At 49.1% G+C, this 24,199-nt stretch overlaps 1 protein-coding gene across 2 annotated transcripts in view; it reads right to left on the bottom strand.

Moving 5' to 3' along the window:
- Positions 1–24,199, bottom strand: part of ERI3 (ERI1 exoribonuclease family member 3) — a 127,953-nt gene that overhangs the window by 59,724 nt on the left and 44,030 nt on the right. For both annotated transcript variants that reach the window (XM_047084554.1, XM_047084555.1), the window contains 2 exons: positions 23,524–23,615; positions 2,165–2,237 (listed from right to left, as the gene is read on the bottom strand). In XM_047084554.1, coding sequence (XP_046940510.1) covers positions 2,165–2,237; positions 23,524–23,615 — 165 coding nt within the window. The remainder of the gene's footprint in view (positions 1–2,164; positions 2,238–23,523; positions 23,616–24,199) is intronic.

Here is a 24,199-nt window from a genome sequence, read left to right as displayed (position 1 = left end):
ACTCTTATTTTTCCTAGACCTGCTCAGTTGACCTACCAAGAAGCAATCACAAGGCCAACTGGGAACGGAGTCCAGTTTCCACTTGTACCCATTTCCCCCTCTATGGCTCAGCACAGTCTGGCAGAGAACCAAGCGGAACAGGCTCAGGACAGCCTGCCTCCAACCCCAGCAGCATCAAGGTAGCCCTGAGTGGCAATGTTAACACACGGGTCGGCTGTTTTCCTGCCTCTCTGCCAAGGAACCTGGAGGCAGGGAGCTATCCAGACACCAAAAAGTCTAGTGAACTTCACAGAGCAATTGTTCAGGTCAGCGCCTGCCTCGCCTGGCCGGGCCTTCACATTGCATTTGCTGAGGCCAGCAAGCAGCCTCAGATGCACTCTGACAGCTGGCATGCTATCTTCAGGAGCACAGGCCTAGCCACACCTTCATGCATAGCCCGCCAAGCCCTGCATGAGAGGGCCTCTGTGGAGCCAGCTCTCAAAGATGAGTCAGCCAGCCAGCAACTATTCACTGAGCACATACTCTGTACCCACCACTGACCTGGCTACTGCAGACACAGAAAGGAGCCACCCTCAGTCTCTATGCTCCAGATGGACATGTCTACAAGGAAACATATTTGGACTCAGTTTCAACACTCAAAGATCACAGGTATCCAAAGGGTCAAGGAGTCTCAAGATAAAAGACTGACTGCTCAGCTTCCCAGAAGAGGTGATACCTGAGCTGAATCTTCAAGAAGAGGGAATGTGCCCAATGAAAATGACTAGGGGGCACTTCAGACAAAGATAAGGCCACAGGCCAAGACCTGAAGGTAGGACAGAGCCTGGTCCCCTCAGCCAAAGATGGAAGTTAGTAAGTAGCTCCTGCTCAGGCCCAAGAGAGATCAGCTGGAGAGGTGGGTAAGTGTCAAAATACAAACAAGCCAAGGACCAGGTGTGAAGGACCTGAGTACCAGGGGAAAGCAAAGGAGTTCACAATGTTGCCACAAAGAATGGCTGCCCTGAGACCTATGGAACTAAGTCCAAGGTCATTCTCTTCTACTGTTCCTCCACATGCTCACTTAGCTCCAGCCCATACACACACCAAAAGAATGCTGTTCCTCCTGCTGGAAAGTCTTCTCTTCAGACCCATATTCCACCTTCCTTGAACGCCCAGTTCAAGACCCAAATCCTCACATTACCTAGTTTTACCCTTCACTGGCTTCTCTCTTCTCTAAGGCCCCCTGGGAGCCACTACTCTGATCTCTGGTGTGTTCTCTCTTCTCTGATTTCCTGGGAGTCACTAAGCTAACTAGCAACATGGGGTCCCTGAGGCGTTCAGGGCTGTTGTCCTTACATCAGAAGGATTTATGGGTGTGAGTTTCCCTAGTGGACTGGGCCTCCTGGAGAAAGGATGCCAACAGAGCAGAGATCTTGGGAGTCTATTCCTGTACCTTCTTTCTTCTGCTTACCTAGTGTAGCACACACTAGGAAAGTAGTTTTCTGGGTAATTCAACCTCTGCCAGGCCCCAACTTCATAGCTACACAGGGTTTCTCCCAGCCCACAGCCCCAGTACCCACTCCCCAGATACTTGGTGTTGTATTAGTGTCAGTCTCCTTCCTCAAATTCAAAGGGGACTGGGCTCTATTGTGCACAGTCCTTCTCACATGACCAAGGTTCTGCCGGGGCTAGGCAGGACCACAGCCAGCCTGAACCAACTCTACCTCCCAACCACATGGAGATACCAGGGCCACTCAGGAGGGTCAGAGACCACACTCATGACCACATCAAATAAGTATACTTTCCCAAAGGCTTAGCTAGTGCCACATCTCTCCTAAAGGAAATGTAGCTCATCTCAGTGATTTAGTTTTGAGCAAGAATCTGGAAAATTCCCTTCACTGGGACTTCTCTGCATACTTGGATGATACCACATAGGGCAGTATCATACTCTACCCCTCGGCCTGGTCCCCAGGGAACTCCCCACTCCCAGAAAGGGCCACAACCTTACAGTGCATATTAACTAGGGAAGAGGAAGGAAGGACGTTGAGAAAAGAGAAGAACAGAAAGAAAAGGAAAGCGATGACAACAAAAAGAGAAGAATAGAGACGTGTAAAGAAAGCAAGAGGGGACAGGATCTGATGCACAGGAAACCCAGAGGAAGCACCAGAGTGGGGCTCAGACACAGTACCTTTTTCAGATTAATCCACTGCTTGAAGTAGTCCGCCACTGGCAAGCCCAAGTACTGGCACTGACCTGGGAGCCTACAAGAAAGGGAAAAGAGAACAAGTTGGGCACACCCATTGTCCCAGGCATGGAGTCTGAATCTAGGAAATGCAAATAGACCTCAGAAGGCTACCCCATTAGTCACGGGTCCTACCCTGCCCAAGAAAGGCTCCCCACCTCTAGCACCCTAGACACTGGGCTCCAGATTTAAATGTGAAAACTTGGGAGACTCTATACAAAATACAAGCAGCTACTATCTTCTGATGGCCTACAATATGCTAAGGATCTTACTTACAGTTTCACATGATTCTTCAGAACGACGTTATGAGGTAGCTATTGTTGCCTACATTTTACAGATGAGAAAATGAGATTCAGAGGGGTTACCTAAGGTCCCAAAGCTAAAAAATGACAGTGCCAAGAAACGAACCCAGGTCTGTCTCACCCCAAAGCCTATGTTCTTTCCAATGCACCAGTGTGTAGCTGTTTTGTTACAACAGAGAGGCAGGGATATAACACAAGAGGAGAGAGAAAAGGAACACGTGGAGCTGGCTAGACAGGGGCTTCAGTTCACCCTTAAGTCTCTAGCAATAGGCTTTCTGCAGATAGAGCAAACCATGCAAAAGGATAAGAGCTCAGAATTTAAACCAAGAGCCTGTTATTTTTTCTTTAAATTATAATTTATAAATGGTCTTTCCCTCTAGATATAATGTTTACCCACATAAATCCATTCAACCATTTACTGATGTTTAATAATAAACAGGCACTTAAAGCTCAAAAAGTTAAGACTTAGCCACTGCCTATAAGGGGCTCACAATTTGTTCAATGGAATGGACAATAAAAGAAATAGACTAAACAGCCTTAAGTTGGAGCACTAGGGTACATGAAAAGATGGAGGAAGATACCAAAAATATTAGCTGGGAAAGATCACAGAACTTCCTTGCTAAGCTTGGCCATAGGCAATAGAGAGGCTCTGAATAGTTGTGATTTACATAGATTTTTCTGGGGCCAGCAAAAACAATACACTAAAAAAGCTGGGTAGTAACTCAGAGACTAGACAACAGCTATAGAGGTAACAAGCAAGGAACAGATAGAAGAGACGTAAAGGAGGCCTTGGCCATCAAGTGGGATGCAAGGCCCAATGAGAAGTGGTAGAGCCCAATTCAAAGGCTTATGGCTTGGCTAGTTTCATTCTACTCAGAATCAGACACAAAGAACGAGGCGGGGCATAGAGAGGATATCTGACACCCAGAGCAGACCAGTATTTAATCATCATTTTTATTACTGTTTTTAAATTCTCTGCCTAAATCACAGTGACTGCTTACTACTTCACCTCCAAATACCACAGAAGGAGGCACAAGTTTGGAAATGCAGTTTTACATACATGCATGGCACATGGCAAGCACTCAATATCTACGGAGTTCAAAGTGTTTAGGAGACATGTGGCAGTGGGATGACATCTAAAGGGGCAGCTGGATATCCACTTTGAGGAGAGGTCTGGATTGGAGATATAAATTGCTGAATCATTAATGTAATTTAAATGAAATTAAAGCCATGAGAGTAGATGAGAGAGCAGGGAAGAGTATGGTGGGAGATGGCCCAGATTAATGTCTCATAAGTTCTACTGAGCTAAAATGGAAATCAAGACCATTGTCACACACATGGAACCCACTACACACAGCAGCCAGCTCTAATTTTGGACTCCCTCCATTCTAAAATTTTTTAATGTTTGTTTATTTTTGAGAGAGAGAGAGAGAGAGAGAGAGAGAGAGAGAGAGACCAAACATGAGTGGGGGACGGTCAGAGAGAGAGGGAGACACAGAATTGGAAGCAGGCTCCAGGCTCCGAACTGTCAGCACAGAGCCTGACGCGGGGCTTGAATTCACAGACCACGAGATCATGACCCAAGCCGAAGTCGGATGCCCAACTGACTGAGCCACCCAGGCGCCCCAGCAAGGTTTTCTGAAAGATGAAAGATAGCCTTAGGAGCTAAAATGTGGTTGCCTAAGGAGAACTATATTGTTTGGATAACTTTCTTATTTCCTTCAATTTTTCTTTTGTGTTCTTGTTATTATCTTGTTATTTGTGAAAATGCTTGCCGAGCTCAGCTATTTTTGAAAAATCACATTAAGGCCTGTGAGTGAAGGGGGCAACCAGAAGCAGCAGAATCTGCAAAGGAACAGGTCAAGAGGTCTGGCCAGGAAAAAGCAAGAATCGGGCCACCTATCATATTCACCCTTAGCCATTCCCAGTGTCCCCATTCTTTTAGATGACATGGATCAGGAGTCCTATTGGCTGGGCTAGCCCTGGCAGCAGGGTGAGTAGGAGGCTCCCTCTTCAGCAAGATTTCAAAGGTAGACATTTCTACCCAGGTAGGAAGGGTCTAGCACAGTAGGATCTTGCCTGATCTTCTAGGGGGAGGATCTGTACCAGAGGGGCTACATCTAAGACAGACTAGACAGACTGTCAGGCTGGATAGTCAGCCTCAGATATGGCTCAGCAGCAACCCTGAGTGCTATCTGTATCCCATGGCTGACTGAAGCAGAGGAGGATGGGACTATAATTCTCACCCAGGCTCTAGTCACTTGCAGATACACATGAAGTTTGCAGACTCACAGGCATTCAGGTTGTTGAGTCCTCCAGTCTGTGGGTGGTCCTAGCCCTGTGACTCCAGGACATGAGCAGTAGAAATGTAGCAGGTCCAGGCCCATCTTCACAGAGCCACAGAGCCATATGCCAGAACTTGAAATTCCAGATGGGAGTTTCACGGGAAGACAGCTACACATTTCTAAGACAGAACCCTACCCAGCTTAGAGAACACCAAGAGAAACCCTGTGAGAAAGGTAGGTCAGAGTAGTAGCCATCTCCTACATAAAAAGGAAACTGATGTCCAAAGAAGAAAAGGATTTGCTCGATCACACAACAAGCCAAGGGAGAACTAGAAATGGGATCTCAGCCTTCTGACTGTACAAGGCATCAGTCATGCACATGCACTCAGAGTTCTTTACAGTCCCTGGAAAGGCAAGGTTTGGGGCTTTAGAGAGGCAGACAGCATGGTGTCTGCTCAAGGTCACACCTGGGTCCAAGGTTCTTAGGAGCCTAAGGCTAGGATCAGTGGGTACCAGTGGGTATATGGTTCTACTAATTTGGAAAGTAAAAGGGCAAAAGTCCCCCTGGCACAAAGGGTCTGAATACTGAGTTCCCACCAGATACTGATCCCAGGAAAAGAGCCACTGGCAGTGGGCCCTGGACTAGCCTGCGGGCATGAACGTGCAGGCAGGTTTATGGTGCCCAGGTCTCCATGCAGCTGGAATCACTGGGCACAGAGCTCCTCAACTGCCCAAACATCATCTGGCCATGCTTATTACTGTTGCCCAATGAAATTTTATGCACCGAGTCCACAGGTGTGATTTCCCCTTCTTTATGAGGGTCGGAATGACATCACCGATGGCCAATAGAAAAGAGCCAATTATGTCCAGGCCATAAAAAGGAATGAGATTTTTTCAACCAAATCAAAACTTCCTTCAGCTTCACGAACGTAAGGGGCCCCCTTTAAGGAAGGGCCCCCAGCCCTGCCGTGGGCTCTAAACTGAGGGATATGATCAGTTTCCAAGTACTATCAGACCTAGGGCTAGAGAGGGGCTCCGTCTTCAGCATTCACCATGTGACACTGCTCTCATCACACTGGGCCCCTAGGGTCATCAAAACAGAACATCAAACCCTCCTCAAAGATGCCTGACTAGCTCTTTGCTACTCCATCCAGGCAGGAGTTAGAAAAGATGGGGTATTTCTCAAGTTCCCTTCCTACTCCTTCTAAATAACAAAAAAGAAAGCAGAGAGCCTTCCTCCACTTAGAAAGAAAAGAGTGTGGGAGGAAGAGGGGTGCAGGAAACTCCCCCCCCCCACAAAAGCATAGGGCACAAAGCATAAGGAACCCGGCCCTCCCTACCCACCCCTCATCCAGCCCCACCACCTGCAGCCCAGTGCTTGGGCTGGGCCCAGACAGCCCTGATGGCAAACAGGTGTGACCAGCTCGGCGCCAGCCAAGGCAGGGGACTAGCTCATTAAGGGAACACCACACTCGCTAATGGGTAGGGGCAGGATGAAGCCATTGTGAACAGGAGCTCAGCTTTGAAGATTAGCTGGAGCAGAGCTGGGGGGCTCTACTAGAACTGCTAGGCTTGAGTTGAGGAGGCCAGCAGCATCCACGGAGGTCTGAGCGACAGACTGACAGACACCATCAGCCAGGAGCAGGAGTGCAGGCACCAGTGCTGGCAAAGGTTATGCACACTCTTCCTTCTGTGCTTTTCTCTCTCTGTAAATCTTAGGGGCAACTCCAAATCAGGGAGATATATGTCACTCTCAGTTTTAGCACACTCGAGCCCTTAAAGAGCAGGAGGCCAGCTGAATCTGGAGCCATATGTGATCCCTTTCTGCCTCTCTGTGAAAGCCATGAGACCCGGATCTTGAAGTGATGTAGGCTGTCAATCCCGGTGTCCAAAAACTTGAGGATGCACATACAGTTCACCTGCAAGGGCGAACTATTTTGTCCCATCTGATATGTAGAAAAAGGAGAGTACTGAGGAGCAAAGGAAAGAGTAGGGAGAAAGGTTTGGTCTTCTTCAAAGTCACAGTTGCACCATGGAGGGATAGAAGGCCCAGTCTGGGGAAGGAGTAGGCCAACAGACCCAGCCAATCAGCCAGATGTATGCTCCTGCCAAAGGGACACCTATGAGGGGCAGTGGGGCTCATGGCCATGTTGGGTTTCTATGCTTGCCCATTCTGAAACGAACATGCGTGCACAATGTTGTTGCTGGCTGTCCTGTGTTTCAGAACTGCCAGGTTTCCTAGACCTCAGGAAAGGTCCCATTCCCACTGGGTCCCAGCCTGGGAGGTGCACCTAGTCAGAGACTCCACAGCCAGTGTGATGAGTCTGCACCCAGCACCAGCAGACTATCCCAGCCAAGGCAGCACTTGGCTGGGGACACAGCTCTTTGTCTCTCCTGTTTCCGTTCCCCCCCACCAGAGGAGATAAACAGACCCTGGGTGATAAACGGCCCGCCTTTCAAGATCACTTTTCCTCAAGTTGAGGAGAGTAGCTAGTGATGGATGGGCTGGAATTTGGTTATCGGGAAGGGCTGTCAGCCAGAGGTGCCTATCTCCTCCCCCACTACGCAGGGCATCATTACACTGTGGCATCGAGGTAAAATATGAGCAAGGGGAGGGAAGGAAGAAAGAAGGGAAGGCTGGGTTTCCACACGGAGCAAATTGAGCTACAATGAGAGCGGGTGTAAGGCTGGGACGTTAGTTATCTGCCGCGACACCTTTATCTCTGCGCAAATTGGTCCTTCCTCCCCCACCACATCCTCTTGTACAAACAGAGGCAGGCACAATGTGTCACCACTGCAATAGCGTGGCAATTTAACCCGAATTAGTGAGGGGGTCAAGCTAGGAAATAGGGGTTTCTCATTTCAACAGGTTCCTTAGTCTCTGCTGTGAACCACCACACTGGGGGGAGGAGGGTGGACAGAAAGCAGACTCATAATTGAATTCACTCACTTGGCCACCGCTGATGTATAAAAAATTAATGCTCAAGCCTCCTACTTATTAAAGCTGGCTAGTTTCTGTCTCACCTGCAAGATGCACCATGGCAGAAGACACGGCCTGGGCCACCCCCGGCAGGCTGAGCCCTCAGTGCTTTCAGGCAATGCAGGGATCAGCAAGGTCAGGAAGGGAGACAAAGGTGCTGCCTGAGACAGCAGCCCCACGCCAGCAACCCCTCCTAGAAGCCTACAGGATAGAGTGTAGGGTGGGGTTAAGGATGGAGGCCAGGGGGAGGGGTTGTAGAAGGTGATCACATTAGAGATGATCCTGGTCAGTTCAAGAATACACTTCAGTCTACAGATAGAAGCAGCATTCTGGCTTTACTCTCTACCCTGAGATGTCCAGGGTTTTTAGAGGGGTGTCCAGTAACCCCTCTCTGCCACCCAGACAGGCAGACAGACACACACACACAGTTGTGCTGAAACTGAGGAAGCCAATGGCAGCACAATGACAATGACAAGGCTAAAAAAGCCAGGTGTAGAGGAGTCAGGCCCATTCCCCAATGGCTCCCCCACTGCAGACCCCAGAGCTAGAAGGGCCCTGATGGTGGAGGGGAGAGGGAGAGTACAGTAGAACCCCCATCCAGCACACAGCTCTGCTGCACTAAGAGACAACTTGGTCAAGTGCCCATGTGTCCTTGGGCAAGTTACGTCACCTCCGTGCCCTGCTCTGTGAAGGTTGCAGGAGCCAGCCAAGGGAAACATATTCATACATAAACACTCACAGAAGGGATTCTGGCTAAAAGGAGATCAGCTGTGACCAATGCTGCAACAGCCTTTGGAGAGGCTTCCAGGCCACCTGCCTTGAGAAGACAGTGCCTTAGGCATGAAAAATATATTGGAGAAGCTTTGCTGGGGATGACACAGAAAGGGGAAGTTCCAAAAACACTCATCAACTACAGAAAATGAATTCCAAGAAGCTTTGGGGTAAGAAGAAGAGTTGTGCATGGAAGAGGCACTTGGGATTCATTCTCCAAATCTAAAGCACACAAATAGGGAGCAAAAGTCAAGGCCCCAGTCTAGACACAAAATGGGAAAACTTTCTACCTCAATTGCCAACACATACTTTGGGTATCACTGAGACTCAGGACCCTCAGGGACAGAGGCCAATCAAACCTGATTCCTAGACTCAGGGAGCTTCCAAGGCCACCCAGAAGATAATCACAGCATGAAACATAATCATCACTCCAGGAGAGAAGACTAAGAAAGGGCCATCCCATTTCTGGTGATGGGAAAGCACTGCTGGGGAGCACTTACGCTCTGCTTCGGTCCCCTCTGCTTGAACACGCACACACACACACACACACACACACACACACACACACTCTGTCCCTCCATTCTTCTCTGCCTGCCCACAACCCTGAGAGAGTGCCGACTTCTCAGCCCATTTTGCTCCCACACTTGCCCCCATCCTCTGGGACAGCTGCAGGTTACAATTCCAACCACAGACTTCAGAAAGATGATACACTTGCTGGAGCCTGCAAAGGGTCAGGAGAGAGTACTGTTTGAAATACCAGCGTGACAGCTGGCTCCTTGTCTGTCTCTTCCTCCCCCACTCCCCTCCCCAAACTTGTCATGGTACAAGAAGTCTATAAGCAGCCCATCAGCTTTAAATATCAGTGTGCGTGAAGCAGGAGCACGAGAGCGAGGGAGCGGGAAGCAGACAGCGAGTGCCTCTGTCGCCACTGCCTGTCAGGGAACACTAATGAATTTCACCACCAGCAGCCATGCTTCAGATGGGGTGGGGGGTGGTGGTGGTGGTGGGGGTAGGGAGTTTTCTAGGGAGAACCTTACAGTATTAAAATATCTTTTCCCAAAGCCCTGTTAATAAATGTCATTGCAGAGCTGAGAACTACGGCCCACAGCTAGGACTTCAAGGCAAGGGAGGGGTTGGGACAAGCCTTAAGGTCCTCCCAACAGAAGGAGAGTGCAAGTGTGAGGCTGGAGGGGGCCCCCTCTGAGCCCTGCAATTGGGAGGGTGACCGCTATGGCCCATGCTCATCTCATAAAGGCCATGGGCTGCCTAGCTGAGACGACCAGGACCAGAAGGAAAGGCCTCTGATGAGGGGAGATCACCAGCTGTGCCTTCTGGGCCAGACTTAAGTCCACCCCTGTTCCCATCAACTTCAGCCATCTCACTTCACAGGGAGGCCCACAGGCAAGGGGCTCCAGGCCATCCTTCCAGATCTAGGGCGAGACCGGTGGTGAGGAAACTCTAACACCAGTCTAAAAGGAAGTACTTCCCCACAGGTGGCAGGAGTCAGAGCTTATCGTAATCTCCGTTGTACAGATGAGAACATGGAGGTAGAGTAGGAATGTGACTTTCCCAAATCCTACAACTAGTAGGTAGTGGAGTCAGGATTGGAACCCAAGTCTCTTAATTCTAAACACCATGCAGCTTCTCTGAGGAAGGGCTGATCACTTCACTGTCTCCTGTGTGTCCTCTACTGTCAGGCCCTGCCCCTCCCCTCCATTCTCTCCCACTGGTACACACACACCTCTGGTCTGGCATAGGCCACAGCTGCCATGTAGCACAGGGCTGGGCTCCAGGCCAGGGTGAACCCAGCCTGGCAGAGAAAGCCCTGGGAATGAGCCAGGCCATCACCTGGGAGTCTCCACAGCTCAGAGGGCATGGTTGCAGGCATAAGCTTTCCCTGGGGTACCCTCTGCACAGCTCTGATCAGCAGTGTCTGATCTGGCAGCGACCTGCTGTGCAGGGGGCAAATGACATTTAATTTCCTCTTGGTTTCCCTATGGTACAGACGAAAGGCCGTCACCTGCGTCTGGGTCTGGCGGCACAGCTGGAAGTGTTCCCAGACATGCTGCTCTGGAGAGTTCCCAAACAGAAACCAGAATACAGGCAGAGCAGAGGGATGCCCCATAGGCCAGGCTGCCAGTCCTCCCTGAGAGAACCAACCTCAAATCCCCATTGCCGAGCAGTTGCTCAAAGCCTCTGAAAGGTACTGATATGTAAACAGCACTTCCCTGCTCCACTGCTTGCTGGCCCACTCGCCAACCATTTGTCCCCCACAGAGCCCACAAAAATGACCACAAGAAGCACACCAGGTGTCCTGATCACCTGGTGCCACAAACACCCTGTGGAACAGTAGAATATGCACTTTTCCAATGCTGCAAATAGTTTAGGAAGTCAAATACCTTCTATCTCCCCAGACCCTCTCCAGTGAAACAATAAGACAAGCATCTCTCTGGAGTCTCCCCAATGACAATTTGTCCAAGGAAAGGGCACAGTGCCCCACCTGTGGTGACTGTGGGATGTGTCGGAGCTGCCACCAGGACCTGGCTAGAGCTCTCTCCCAGAGGGAATGGCAGAGGCAGCAGCAGGGAGTAGGGTAGGGGGAGAGGGGGAGCTGCTGACAAGAGGTTCTCAGGGCACTTTGGTCAGTGTCTCAGCTGATGAGCTATTCTCTGTTTTGGCCAAGGAAATCAAGAGCTCCTTAGCAATTTGAGCTGTTTCCAAGATAGCTCACTCATCCCCCCAATTATAGTCTCCACCTGGCCTATGGCCATCTTGACCCTTTGCCTGAGCTGCCTTTGTGTGGCCTACAATGCCCTCTGGAGGCTCCACAGAGAGGCATCCTGCAAGCGGTCAGGTTCTGGGATGCAGACTGCTCTCTGCTCCAGTATACTCAAGGACACAACTGTTCCCCTTACCCTGTCTGTGACAGATCTCCTCTGCCCTGATCCCAGCTCCCTTGACTCCTTCAAGACATGTACGCACTTGGCCTACACAAAGTCACCCTTCTGGGTAGGCATTAGAACGGGCTAGTGGTTTTTAAACTGAGCTCAGTGGGGTTCTAGGATTCTAGAAGGGACATCAGGCTACTTTGAGGACTGGGGGAACAGGAGGAAGAATGGCAGGGCCTCACCCCAGCTTCAACCAGAGCAGCTCAACCTTTATATACTTTGTAATATTGGGCTTTCTTTAGTATTTTTTAAAACAAAATTTCCTGCTAAAAAATACTCCCCATTCAGTCTCTCTACTGTGCTCCTCTGGGTTCTCATGGCATTTGTTTTGTATCTTCTCTGTAGCCTTCTCAGACTCCACCTTACTCAGCCTGTAGTTAGTTATGCACGTGCTGCTCTTTTTTGTCCTGATCACCTGGTGCTCCTTATAGTCCCGAGCATAGGACTTCCTGGCCCAGAGCAGCTCTCAACAGGGGCTAACTTTAGGCTACTGCTGGAATACCAGCACTTCCAGCATACACAGTGGTCAGCACCTTCGATGGCAGTTTCCATAAGAATCCCCTGGAAGAGAAGAGTTGCAGTGAAGCATAACTGACGTTTACAAGAAGGTCCTAGTGAAGACATGTGGCATATGCCACTCTTAAGTCACCAAATGAGGTACACCTGCTACCATCATCAATCACTTAAATCGACCTCCAAGGGACCAAAGAGACTTTTCCATCTGGCCAATCTCTGGGCAAAATGCAGATATTCCAACAGGAAATATCACTCATTAGAAGTTTCCAAACCCTGCACGTAAGACCATCCATGGCAACACAAGATGATGCTCATCAGATGAGTACTCAAGGGTCTGTTGCCTTGCAGAAGAGTCACCAGTCCCACAATTCTGCTCAAAGGACTCAAAATGGGTGCAGCTCCTCAGCCCCATAAACCAAGCCCACTGCCTGGCTTCCTTCTCCAGCCAGCTCTGGGGAAGGAGCAAAAGGGAGGCAGGGGTCTGTGCTCCTCCTAGCTAAAGCCACTTGTTAGTAGGCCCCAGATTCCTTTATCCCCAGGGAAAGGAAGGTAGCAATGAGCCCTATCCCTCCCCACCCTCCCCACCCCCAGTATGCCTCCCAACAGGGCCAGGGAAGAGAGCCATTAGTGTGTGCCTCAGCAGACAATGGGGAGGAGAAGTCTCCAGAGCAAAGGACAACTGCAGCAATTAGAATGCAGGGAGGTTCAGAAGCTATTTAACTGGGTGACCCCTGAGGTCGCTGCATCTGACTCCCATCCCTGGATAAATATTGTATGAGAGGGGAGGGGGGAGGGTGAGGGAGCCCTCAGAGTGCTGCTCCTCCTTCCACTCCATTCCCCACCCCACACGGCTGCCTCCAGCCACACACACCAGGAACATTATTTACAGCCCTGACAGTCAGAGCAATCACTCTGCTAACCAAGAGGGAATGGACAAAGTCGACTTACCAAAAATTGACTATGGCAATTGAAGAAGAAACCAGAGCTGTGGGGGAGGGGAGCTGAGCCAACACTGAGATGCAAGGCTCCCCCCACATTCTGGGCCTAGCTGAAGCAAATATTTCCCATCACCCCAAAACTACTAGTAGGTGAAACTGGTCCCAACTGGCAGAGTAAATCAGGAATGGTGCATCTCTCCACCTTTTGGGGGCTCCATGATCAAAAAACTCCTGGATCTCATCACTACCCAGGTGTTCCTTAGCAAAGATGGGAGTCCTAGCTACCTGCCCAGAGGAAGTGGGACTAGCCACATGTCACTTATCCAGCTGGTTCCTCAAGCCACAAGCAGGAGAGTCAGCCATAGCAGAAAGGGGTCAGGCTGAGGGAAGAAGAGGAGAGTGTCTGAGTGCAGGCTGCGTCTCGGCCCCCACATGTGCCGCTCCTCCAGTCCTGCTCTAATGCACCCTGACATGCCTCTGAAGACAGAGAGCTGTTTGCAGTCAGCACCGTGATTTGTTAGTAATTATTTCCATGGTGTCACATTGCTGTCACTCTGTTAACAAAGAGACAGGCTGCCTCGGGCTGCCTGCAAGAAAGAATCGCAGAGAAAAAGGCCTGTCAGGCTCCCGGGATTCTCTGGGCTGGCTGGCTTTCTTCCCCAAACCAAAATCCTTGCAGGCTTTGGAAGAAACAGTTTTACAGAACTATCAAGTCTGAGTATGTCACCCTTTAGCCAGGGACACTGAAAATTTATCCCACCCACTCACAGCCATCCTTCCCGAGCTCTACTGAGCTAAGCCCCCAAAGTCCATAGATCATTCAGGCATGGGCCACTACGCCAGCTGCAGCCCTGAGTTCTCCAGCCCTCACCTTCCAAGACCGCTGCTTCCTGACTCCTCTTCCTCCCTGGGGTGTTTGCAGCCTCTCATGTGCTCTTAGGAGTCTAACATAGGAAACCTATTTCAGACCAAACTGAAGCAGCCACCCCGCTGGCACAGATGGTGGTCAAAGAGAATATGATGGCAGGGCATCTTCTCTTCTTGAATCTGCCAACCGCAGTTCAGGGCCAAAGCTGCTCAGGTGTGGATGCCCCTGTAGTCTCTCGATGCCTGTGCACCTGTGAGGAGATCATCACAGACTGCTCCGTCGTTCCCAGTGCCTGGATTGGTACAACATCCACTGTGGTTTGCTTTAGCACAAAGTAATGTCTCCATTACCCTGGCTGGGAGTGAGAGGACAGACTGGCAATGCTGACAAAACAGAGGTCACTCACCTTACAGGCACGGAAAGTTGGAGATTAATTCTCTCCTCTCATGGAGGGAATCAGACTCCTGGATAGTGGAAGGGAAGCACCAATATCGAGACACCCTTTCATTGCCAAGCAGTAGCAGCAGCAGCAGCAGCAGCAAGAGAGGGACACTAAAGCCCATAAGCCTACAGAGGCCTTGTCAATGTGGCAAGGGCCACTGGCACCCAGTTCCTGCAGAATCCCACAGGACAGAGGAGCCTGGACAAAACCAAGATTCTTCTGGCATCAGGGTCCAAGGGCCAGAGGGCAGTGCTGGCTGCATGAACTGGAATGTAAACTCCATGAAGGCAGGAGGTTTTAGAAGTTTTATCTCTTTGTTCACTGCTATGTCCTCAATACCTAGAATAGTGTGAGACACACGGTGGGTATTCAATCAACATCTGCTGAAAATATAATTAAATGGGTCGGTATGGCTCAAAGGCCACTTCCACAGGCCTGGGGCCAGGCTCTCCCTATCACAGGAGTTCAGAGAAAAGGGAAGCCAGTGCAGGTTCCAGAAGAGACAGGTAGACCACATATCCAAAGGACTGGAATTAGGTTTTAAAGGATGAGGGAGATTCTCATATCAGACTGAACATTTACATACTCATTTGACGAACATGTACCGGAGAGGTAAAGAAAAACTGTAGTCCAACAAAAGAAGAGATAAAGCACAGTATGGAAATACAATGGAAGACTATACAGCAATGAAAAGGCCAACTACTAATATACACAACAACCATGGAGGACTCTCTCATATGTCATGTTGAGCAAAGGAAGGCAGACATAAAAGAGTACATTTTGTATGGTTCTACGTATCAAAAGTCCAGAACAGGCAAAGTGAACCAAAAGTAATAGAAGTCAGAACAGTGGTCATCTGGTAGGCAGAGGGCATTACTGACTGAGAAGGGACACAAAACGTTTTCTAGGATGATGGAAAAGGTTCTTGATCTTGATCTGGGTGGTGGCTGCACACGTGCATGATTGTATAAAAATATATGAAGCTATACACTTCACATCTGTATACTTTATGTACCCTAATATGCCTACTTCATACCTTGGCTTCTAAAAAAAATAGAAAAAAAAAAGTTGGGTCTCAAGAGTCACACAAAGAGGTTTTTTTTTTAAAAAAAAAAAAAACACAAAACTATCTCACCCAAAGTAAAATATTTTCCAGGAGCAAACTCCTTCTCCTTGGAGTTCAGGGGACAAGCCCTCCAATCTTCAGTCCCTATCTGCCAGAGGACAGAGGAGCCCAAATAAGTGGCCAAGGCCTGGGAAAGTCCAGAAATGTTCAAAACACAAAGGAGTGCAGACTGAGTCCCAGGTCTAGGAAGCAGTGACAGCCTTTATTCTGTACCAGGTGAACTGTGGGGAAGCAGAGATGGAACATATGGTTAGGTCATGCCACCAGCTCGTTCTGAGGCCCTCTGAAGCAGCCTGTCAGATTCTGCCATAGAATCAGACTTCCAGAGACGGTCCTGAAGAGCCATAGGACCAATTTGTCTTCCTGACAATCTAGACAGACATTGGCTGAGCTACCCCAACTCTGGGCTATGCAAAGGTCTCAGTGCCTACAGCCCCTCCTGCCAGCAAAGAGGAGACAATAAGACCCTCACAGAGGGTCAAGGGGAGTATAAGAGTATAACTCCAGGGGCTACTACTTAGGCAGCAACACTTGCCTCACAATGAAGCAGTAAAGAGACACCCATCTAGTCAGTGGCTCTATAGCAGGCCAAAACATGAGACTCCCACCACTGCCATAAACATCTCAAAGCCTGATCAGTTACTACACAAACGTCTTGATCTTTTATCGGGATTTTAACGAAGCAAAACTTCCATTCCAGGAGTTCCAAAAATCACTAAAGTGCTTTAGACTCTGTTACCTTCCTAGTGGTTGAGGAGATGAGGCCAACATTAGAGCCCCCCATTCAGGCTCAAAAGTACCCAGAATGTGGAACACCAGAGGCTCTGCCTGCCACGGAGGGACTGTACTTACTGATCAGATAACAGAGCTTCTCCCCAGTGCCCCCCAGGTCCAAAGTCCTTCCAGAGCAGACCAACTACCCCAAACCCAGGCTCCAAGGCAAGGACACAAGCTGAGTTGTCTGCTGACCTGCGGCTCCAGGACCACAAGCAGAAGAGAGGAAAAGGGATGCAGGCAGGGACCTAGGAGTCCCCATGGACTCCACAGAAACCTGTTCTTGCTCTAGGGTCTGCCCACAGGAAATGGATTATCCCACCAGGCCCATACTCAGGAGCCCTTTACCACTAGTGCCAGGCCCCAGGACATGTGTCGGAAGGAACTCTCAGGTCTCTGTGAGGAGGCTGGCCCCAGAGACCTGCGAGCTCTGGGGGGAGGTGGGGCACCCCTCGCTCCTCAGAGCCCAAGAACTCTCGGCCCAAGGAGCTGTCAGGCTAACGAGGCTACCCCACCGCCACTCCATCTGAGCGTGGCAGCCTGCACCGCACGACTGGCTTCAGGTGGCTCTTCTTTAATTAATGGCATCCCAGGCTCTGCAGGGAGCTTCACCCTACAATGAATGGCCCTCTCTCATTAGAGGCAGGCCTGCCATGATGTATTCAGGGCGAGGGCCAGGATTCATTTCCCTGTCTGTGGGTTGGGGATGGGAGGGAGGGGAGAGGCAGCAGGGAGAGATTTATATCGAGTGACTTGGATTAGCTGCAGCTGAAACATGACCCCATCAACTCAAGCTGCCTTCTTGGGGCTAACCCGATGCACCTCTGCTGACGAGAGGGCTCTAGGGAAGCTGAAGGGAGGGCAGAAGGTCTGGTTCTTGTTCTCTCTGGGCTTAGGCTACAGCTCAAAGGCCCAGAATTCCTATACAACCTCCAGAATCCCCTCCCCACCTGCCACACACACTCAGTGTGCACTGGCAGCCTGGTCTGGACTCTGAGCCAATCTTGCCCACCGAGAGCCTCTTCATGGCCAGGAAGCTGACCCACTGTCCTCCAAGCTATAGGACTGACCATGGCTGGCAGCTGGCTTTTGTCACTACTTTCTTTGGGAAATACCCTCCCTCCCTACCTCAGAGAAGGAGTCCATATCATAGTAACGCCCCCGTATCTGCTGTCTGGAGAGGACAGCACCCAAGTACATTCTGCCACAGAGCATCTCAGACCACAGACTACCCGGCGCTAGGGAAAAGGCAGGCATTAGTCTGACATGAAAACACCCTGTCAGCTATCACCTCACTATACTGAGTCATTAGACTGAACCCCTACCTCTACGGTGGGGAGATTCTGTGTAATACTACTTCTTCCCTCCACCTCCTCTTGAGGCCATCTCATAGGGATTACAAGACTGAACAGGGGAAACTGGGGTCTTTGGGCACAAAGTTGTCTTAGAAAGAAAACTGCTCTGGCACCCTGCTAGCCACACAGGTGATTTTAGGCCTGGGGGCTAGGTAGGATCAGGCTGGCAGCAAATAGCACACAGCCCTACAAACTCCCTCTGTAGACCCCAGTGAATTAGACATTCAGTTTTGCTTGTGCTTGGGATAAGAATCATACATCAGAGTCTATCTTCTATCCATCCTCAACCCTCTTAGAATGCCCAATTCACTAAGAGAGCTGGAGAGTCGGCCTTCACCTACCCCTGCCAGCCAATCAGAAGGCTGCTCTGCAGGCTTCCTGTGTCCCTATGAGGGCCAGGGCAGAATGCCTATCATGTGTACACACACCCACTCCATGTCATCCACGCTTCTCCCTGGCCCTTGTGGAAGAGCATTCATTTACCCTTCCTTCCCTACTCAGAAAGAGATGTAGCTCAGTTCCGCTTTGCTAAGCCCTATTTGGCAATGTGTCTAAACACATGCAAACTTAATTAGTTCAGGAGGGGAGCCCAAGCACTTGCAGTGACAGATAAAAGTATCGGGAAATGAGACAAGTCAGGACTGCCAGGGAGTTCTTAGTCAAGCCCCTTCCCCCAGCAGGCTGCTAATCAAAGGTGATGCAGCTCAGAGCTGGGACCAACTGGCACACCCATGGGCAAGGGCAAGGCTTTCATAAGCTTAGTGACATGATGAGATTCCCCCACGTGCTTCCAAACATACTATAGGATAGAGTATCCAAAATGATACTGGCAGTGGTTTCCTTAAAACAGATCTGAGGACTCATTCATTTGTAGCTCATCAAGGAGGCTCTCAGCCCCAAATCATCCTTCACCACACCTCCTGGCCAACTACGCCCACATAGCAAAACAAACATAACAGTGCAGACCTCCACCAACACCAGATCAGGTACCAGCAGCCTAGGGTGTCAGAGAACATCTGCCACTCAGTGCAAACAAAGGAAAGAAAGGCATTCCCACCATATCACAAAGCCATGGGCCATGAAAGACAAAAGCAGATGGTCAGATGGCATAGTGGTTAAACACATGGTTTCTAGAGTCAGAATGCCTAGGTTCAAATCCCTGCCACAAACTTGTATGAGGCCTTGACAAATAACTTACCTCTCTGGGCTGCAGTTTCCTCATCATTTATTTAAGGGAAAAAAAAGGGGGGTTATAAAAAGAATTTATTCCTTAAGATTATGGTAGAATTAAATGAGATTGTGTAAATAGCAGAGCAGAACTCCTGGTATATAATAAGTGCTCAATAAATGCTGACTATCTTTATTATCTAATATAAAACTTCCAGAGCAATCCCAGCCCTCAGTCTTGGAAGGCACAAATCTCTCAGAGAAAGCCCTCCACCCTGCTCCTAAGACCAAACTCCTCCGTGGCCCAGGCCTATGGGCCATCTTACCCAGTACCCACCATGGAGGGAGGACCCAACACCCATTACTGGCAGTGAGAAAATCCAGGAACAACTTGCATTAACAGCACAGTTCAACCCTTCACACTGCAGGAAGGCCCAAGATTTCTTCTTCTGTTCCATTCTCCCTGAATCTACCTTCCATTGATCCTCTGTCATTCTTCCTAAGTATGGATTCCATAGGCCCACTCCATTACTTAGCTGTCATTTATTCAACAAATATTTATTGAAATACTACATGTCAAACATTGTCCAAAGTTATAATGGTGCCCACAATCTAGTGAAAGATACAGATAAGTAGAATTTATACAATTCCATGTATAAGTAAATACATTCCAGAAACATACAGGAAAGCACCTAGAAAATGTCGTTAAGATGGATCCTAAGGGGGATGCCTGGTGGCTCAGTCGGTTAAGCGTCCAACTTCGGCTCAGGTCATGATCTCACAGTTCGTGGGTTTGAGCCCCGTGTTGGGCTCTGTGCTGACAGTTCAGAGCCTGGAGCCTGCTTTTGATTCTGTGTCTCCCTTTCTCTCTGTCCCTCCCCTGCTCATGCTCTCTCTCTCTCTTAAAAATAAATAAACATTAAAAAAATTTTTTTAAAGATGGATCCTAAGGAACTGGCTAGCTAGAGCATCTGACTGGGGTCAGGGAGATGAGGTTAGAGAAGTAAGCAAGAGCCTTGAGGCCTCAATAAACTGTGTGACTCTGCCGTAAGGGCAAGAGGAAGCCTTGAAGGTATTGCGCGGAGGTGTGACATAATTTGCTGCAATTAGGAGAATGGCACAAAAGAAGTAAAACTGGGGTCAGAAAGACTAGAGCACTTTTGTATTCCAAAAAGAATATGGTGACCTGAACTAGGGCAGTGGTAGCAGGGATGGAAAGAAGGCAATGACTTTGAGAAACCTCTGGCAAGAAGAATCAACAAGAGTTGGCAATTAATTGGTTGTGACTAGAGAAAAGGAATCAAGGATGAGTCTCAGGTTTCTGACAGAAATACCAGGTAGAGGTTCCAGTCACAACTTGAGAGCAAGTTGGAGGACTAGGTGTTGGGAGAAAGATGACACCTGAGCTTTAAGGGGACTGTGGGCACCTAGGTGGAGAAACAGAATCAGTAGCTGGATGTGAAAGCTTGGAGTTCAGATGGCAGATAAAGCAGATTGCTTTTCTCCAGCAGGATCTCTGCTGCCATGTCAAAGCTGGAACCTACAGAGGCATTCCCTGCCTGGGTAGGCAGAGAAGACAGAAAATTGGTGAAAGAACACTAAACCCCATGAGGAGCTTCAAGAACCATGAGGTAAGGCAAAGGAAAGGTAGGTCAGGTAGGGGAGGCAAGCTGACCAAGGGTCGAAGCCATAACAAGTGTCATTTCTTAAACAAGTTGAGAAGGAAAATTAAATCCATGCCCACTAAATTAAAACCCACCTCAGCAGGATCTGTGACTACAGCATCAAAGCCCACAGAGTATCAACTCATCTGGCTTTGACAAAAGATGGACACAAAATGATTCTGTCGGGACGGGAGCAGATTTCTTTTCTCCAGTGGGATTTCCGCTGCCACTTCAGTTCCCATTTCTCAGTGCCTCACTAATCAGGCCCTTTCCAACAAAAGTGATGTGAAGCTGGTTGGGGGTGGGTGTTGGGAGAGAGGGGAAGGGCAGCAATGAGAAGGAGCCATGGCTCCAGAAAACTAGAGTGGGAAATGAAAATATTTTCTGAATTCCTTAGACTTAGTTAAGTCTGAAAATGGATGTCAAAATAAGAAGTAAGCCACATACTAACAAGTTGCGGGTGTCAATTTAACACCACCCTTGTCAGGCTCATCAGCAGCCTTTACCAGGCGCATAAAAAGGTGATGGCTCTGACGAGAGCCGTCTGACGAGAGGTTCCAGGAACACCGATAAGCTGTGCACTGTCACGCAGCACTACTTAGGTTTCCTCTCTGGCTGTTTTTATTTTGTTACACATTTAATTAAGAGCCTTCCCAGCAGTTATGCGGAGTCCTGCTTCTAAAAGGCAGCCACAAAGCTCTCCTCCCCCCAACTCCTGCCACCTGACATCTGCTTCCCTCTTGCATATTCTTTTTCAGAGCTTCACTGGCCTTTTCAATACAAACCCAAACCAGCTACCAAAGTCTCCGCAACCCATCTCTTTTAGAAGCAACATGGCCTTAGACTTCAATTCTGTGTAGCTATGAATCTCTACCATTTTGGGCCTCAGTTGTAAATACTATTTTGTGTTTTGCCTCTGTAAAAGGGAGATACTACCTTCTACCAGGGAAGATAGTTAGAAGGACTGAATGAGATATGGTACATGCTCATTAAAATTTGGTTTGTTTTCCCGTATGTTTGGATTCAATGACCCAATCCCTCTTCTTGATTACATCATTTTTTGTGAAGATTCAAAGCAGCCTCCTGAGACACCAAAATCTGTTCTGGGCCCACTGGGCTAAACTGGTGCTGCAGGCCAGAATGGGCCAAAGAAGACAACATCCTCTGAAATTCCCTCTTCTTCTTATGGAGAAACCAACTCCAAGCTTAGGAGGCCCGGCCAGATAGTCCCTGCATGCATGCACAGGGAAGTTTTCATATACACATGTATGCACGTGCCATTCACAGTTAATGCAGAACATTCTGAAATGAAATGTGGGTGCCTGGGATATGAACACACCAAAGAGTGAAAACCAATGGAAGAGTGGGAGTCCTGGGAGGTTATCTGGAGAAACTAGGCCTCTGGACTAGGCTACATGAGCCCCAGATGCTAGGTATCAGCCTGAACCTTGCCACCCCAAATAGCTTCTCTTGTGCTGCTGAAATCCACCTAAATCCCTCTCTGCTTCAAGTGCTCAGAGCTTTCCAAGATGCCATAAATAAGAACAACAGCCTTCCTCCTCCTCGCCTTCTCCATGGAACCCTCCCCTGATTCATATCTGCTTCCAGATCCAGCCTCCATAATTTCCCTGACACACGAGTGTCATCTGGGAGCACAAAGATCCTCTGGAGCTCTGGGAGTCATGTGCACACACCTAGACGTATGCGGTCAATGTGCGTACATGACCTAAAGGATATGGAGATGAGGTGTGTGGGTGTATATGTGATCTGGGCTTGTTCCTCTTCCTGTCTCACTTAGGGAGTTGGTGTCCTGTAGCAGTCTTGACATCCACCTGAATGCATAACTTCACCTCAATACCTAGCATCCAAAAGGCATAAAGAAGGAGCTTGGTAAGAGGATAATACCTAATTTGGTAGGAAATGTTACTCCAGAGCCACTATTCCCCACCCCCCACCAATACCCCACCCTATGCACGAAGCTTGTGTGCACACGCGTACACACACATGCGCGCGCGCGCGCACACACACACACACACACACCCAGAATGCTTGCTATTGCCTTCGGTCACAAAGAACACAGAGGTATCGATTCTATCAATCCTCAGCAAACAGTGCCCCCACCACCTCCACCCCGCTTTAGTTCCCTGGGGGCTGTCTGAAGCCAGGTATCCATAAGGATAGACAAGAGGCAAAAGTGTCAACCCGGCAAAGGAACCAGTTCTGTCTTCTATAACCAGGGAAGGACTGAGAGACAAAGGAGAAAAAGCAGTGGGGACAAAGGAGGGACAAGGAGGCTGGGGACTTGGGGAGCTCCCTATAAGCAGCCCTCTCTCATTCCACCACTGGGCCCTCAGTTGAATCATCAGGGCTTTGTATTTCAGATAAAAGGGTAGGATGGCATAATGGCTAAGAGAAAGGACCCTGGAGTCAGGTTGCCTGGGTTTGAATCCTGGCTCTGTGTGTTCTTGGGTAAGTTACTTAACCACTCTGTGCCTTAATTTTCTTATCCATAAAACAGGAATAAAAGTACCAGCGTTTATTAATGAGTTACTATTTCTAAAGCACTAAGAGTAGTAAATGCTATATATTTGGTTTTAAAAAAAAAAAGGATCTGGGGCACCTTGATGACTCAGTTAAGCACCTAATTCTTGATTTCAGCTCAGGTCATGATCTCATGGTTGTGAGATTGAGCCCCACATTGGGCTCCATGCTGGGCCTAAGGCCTGCTTAAGATTCATATTCTCTCTCTCTCTCTCTCTCTCTCTCTCTCTCTCTCAAAAAAAAAAAAAAAAAAAAAAAGAAAAGAAAAAGAATCTTCTTTTAACCCCTTCCTCTCCTTCCTTCCTTCCTTCCTTCCTTCCTTCCTTCCTTCCTTCCAGGACAATAAGTAACCCCACAACTGGAAGGGCTGTCCTGAGCAGTGGGACCTGGCAAAGGCCAGAAGGCCCTGACAACAGCAGTCCCAGTAGGGTCCTTGACTTGTCTACTATTCCTTGTTCCAGAGGCAGAAGGCAGGGCTCCCAGCCCTCTTCCCACCTTGGCAGCCCCCAAGATCCAGACACTCCCTAACTCAGCTGCCCTGTAGGCTTGGATGTGTAAGCCTGTGAAAGGAAGACCTGGCCCCACAGATTCCAAGCCCTGACAGCAAAGTAGTCCTTCTTGTACTCACATGACTTTCAAGTCCCAGTCTCCACAGGTGACAAAAATTGACTTGACGTTTGGATCTAAGAGGCCTTCCTTCGCCATCCACTCATCGACCCTCTGAAAAGTACACAACAAGAACAGATGAGATTTCCCTCTTTTTTTTCTTCCTGAGTCTGTGAAGAGCCACAACAGTGAAACGCAGATAAGCTGCTTGTAATCAGAGCAGGAAAAATCTGTAATCTTATCCAGCCATGGCTCTGCTCTCAGCCTTGGCTCAGGGCTGTGGGGGCACAGGGAGGACAATCCCTGCAGGAAGATCCACAAGCCCGAGTCAGGGGAGGAGGGAGTCTCTCCACTGTCCCACTGCCTGCCCCAGACAGAATAAGGACATATCCCAGTAGGCTGGTCCTCAAAAGCAGAGCCTAGCACAGACACAGGTTGCCCTGGGCCATGAGAACAGGCTGGAAGGAGGCCTCAAGGAGGGACTCCAATCCACAGGTTTCTTCATTCACTCACTCACTCATTTCATCCTCCTACCAAACGTTTATTAACCACATTTATGAATTTGGTGATTCCCCCCAATGAAAGTAAAGTTAATCTTCACCGTGAGTCTAGCAAAAAAAGCTCCCTTGCTGGGCTGGAACCCCTTCTTGATCTCTGGGATTGCACTGCCTGCTTTAGTTACTAAAAGCTCATAAACT

Source organism: Lynx rufus, unplaced genomic scaffold (assembly GCF_022079265.1).
Source record: "Lynx rufus isolate CCGP_SWC_20201006 ecotype Redwood Valley unplaced genomic scaffold, mLynRuf1.p SCAF_2, whole genome shotgun sequence".
Lineage (NCBI taxonomy): Eukaryota > Metazoa > Chordata > Mammalia > Carnivora > Felidae > Lynx > Lynx rufus.
This window is presented reverse-complemented; position numbering and strand designations above follow the sequence as displayed.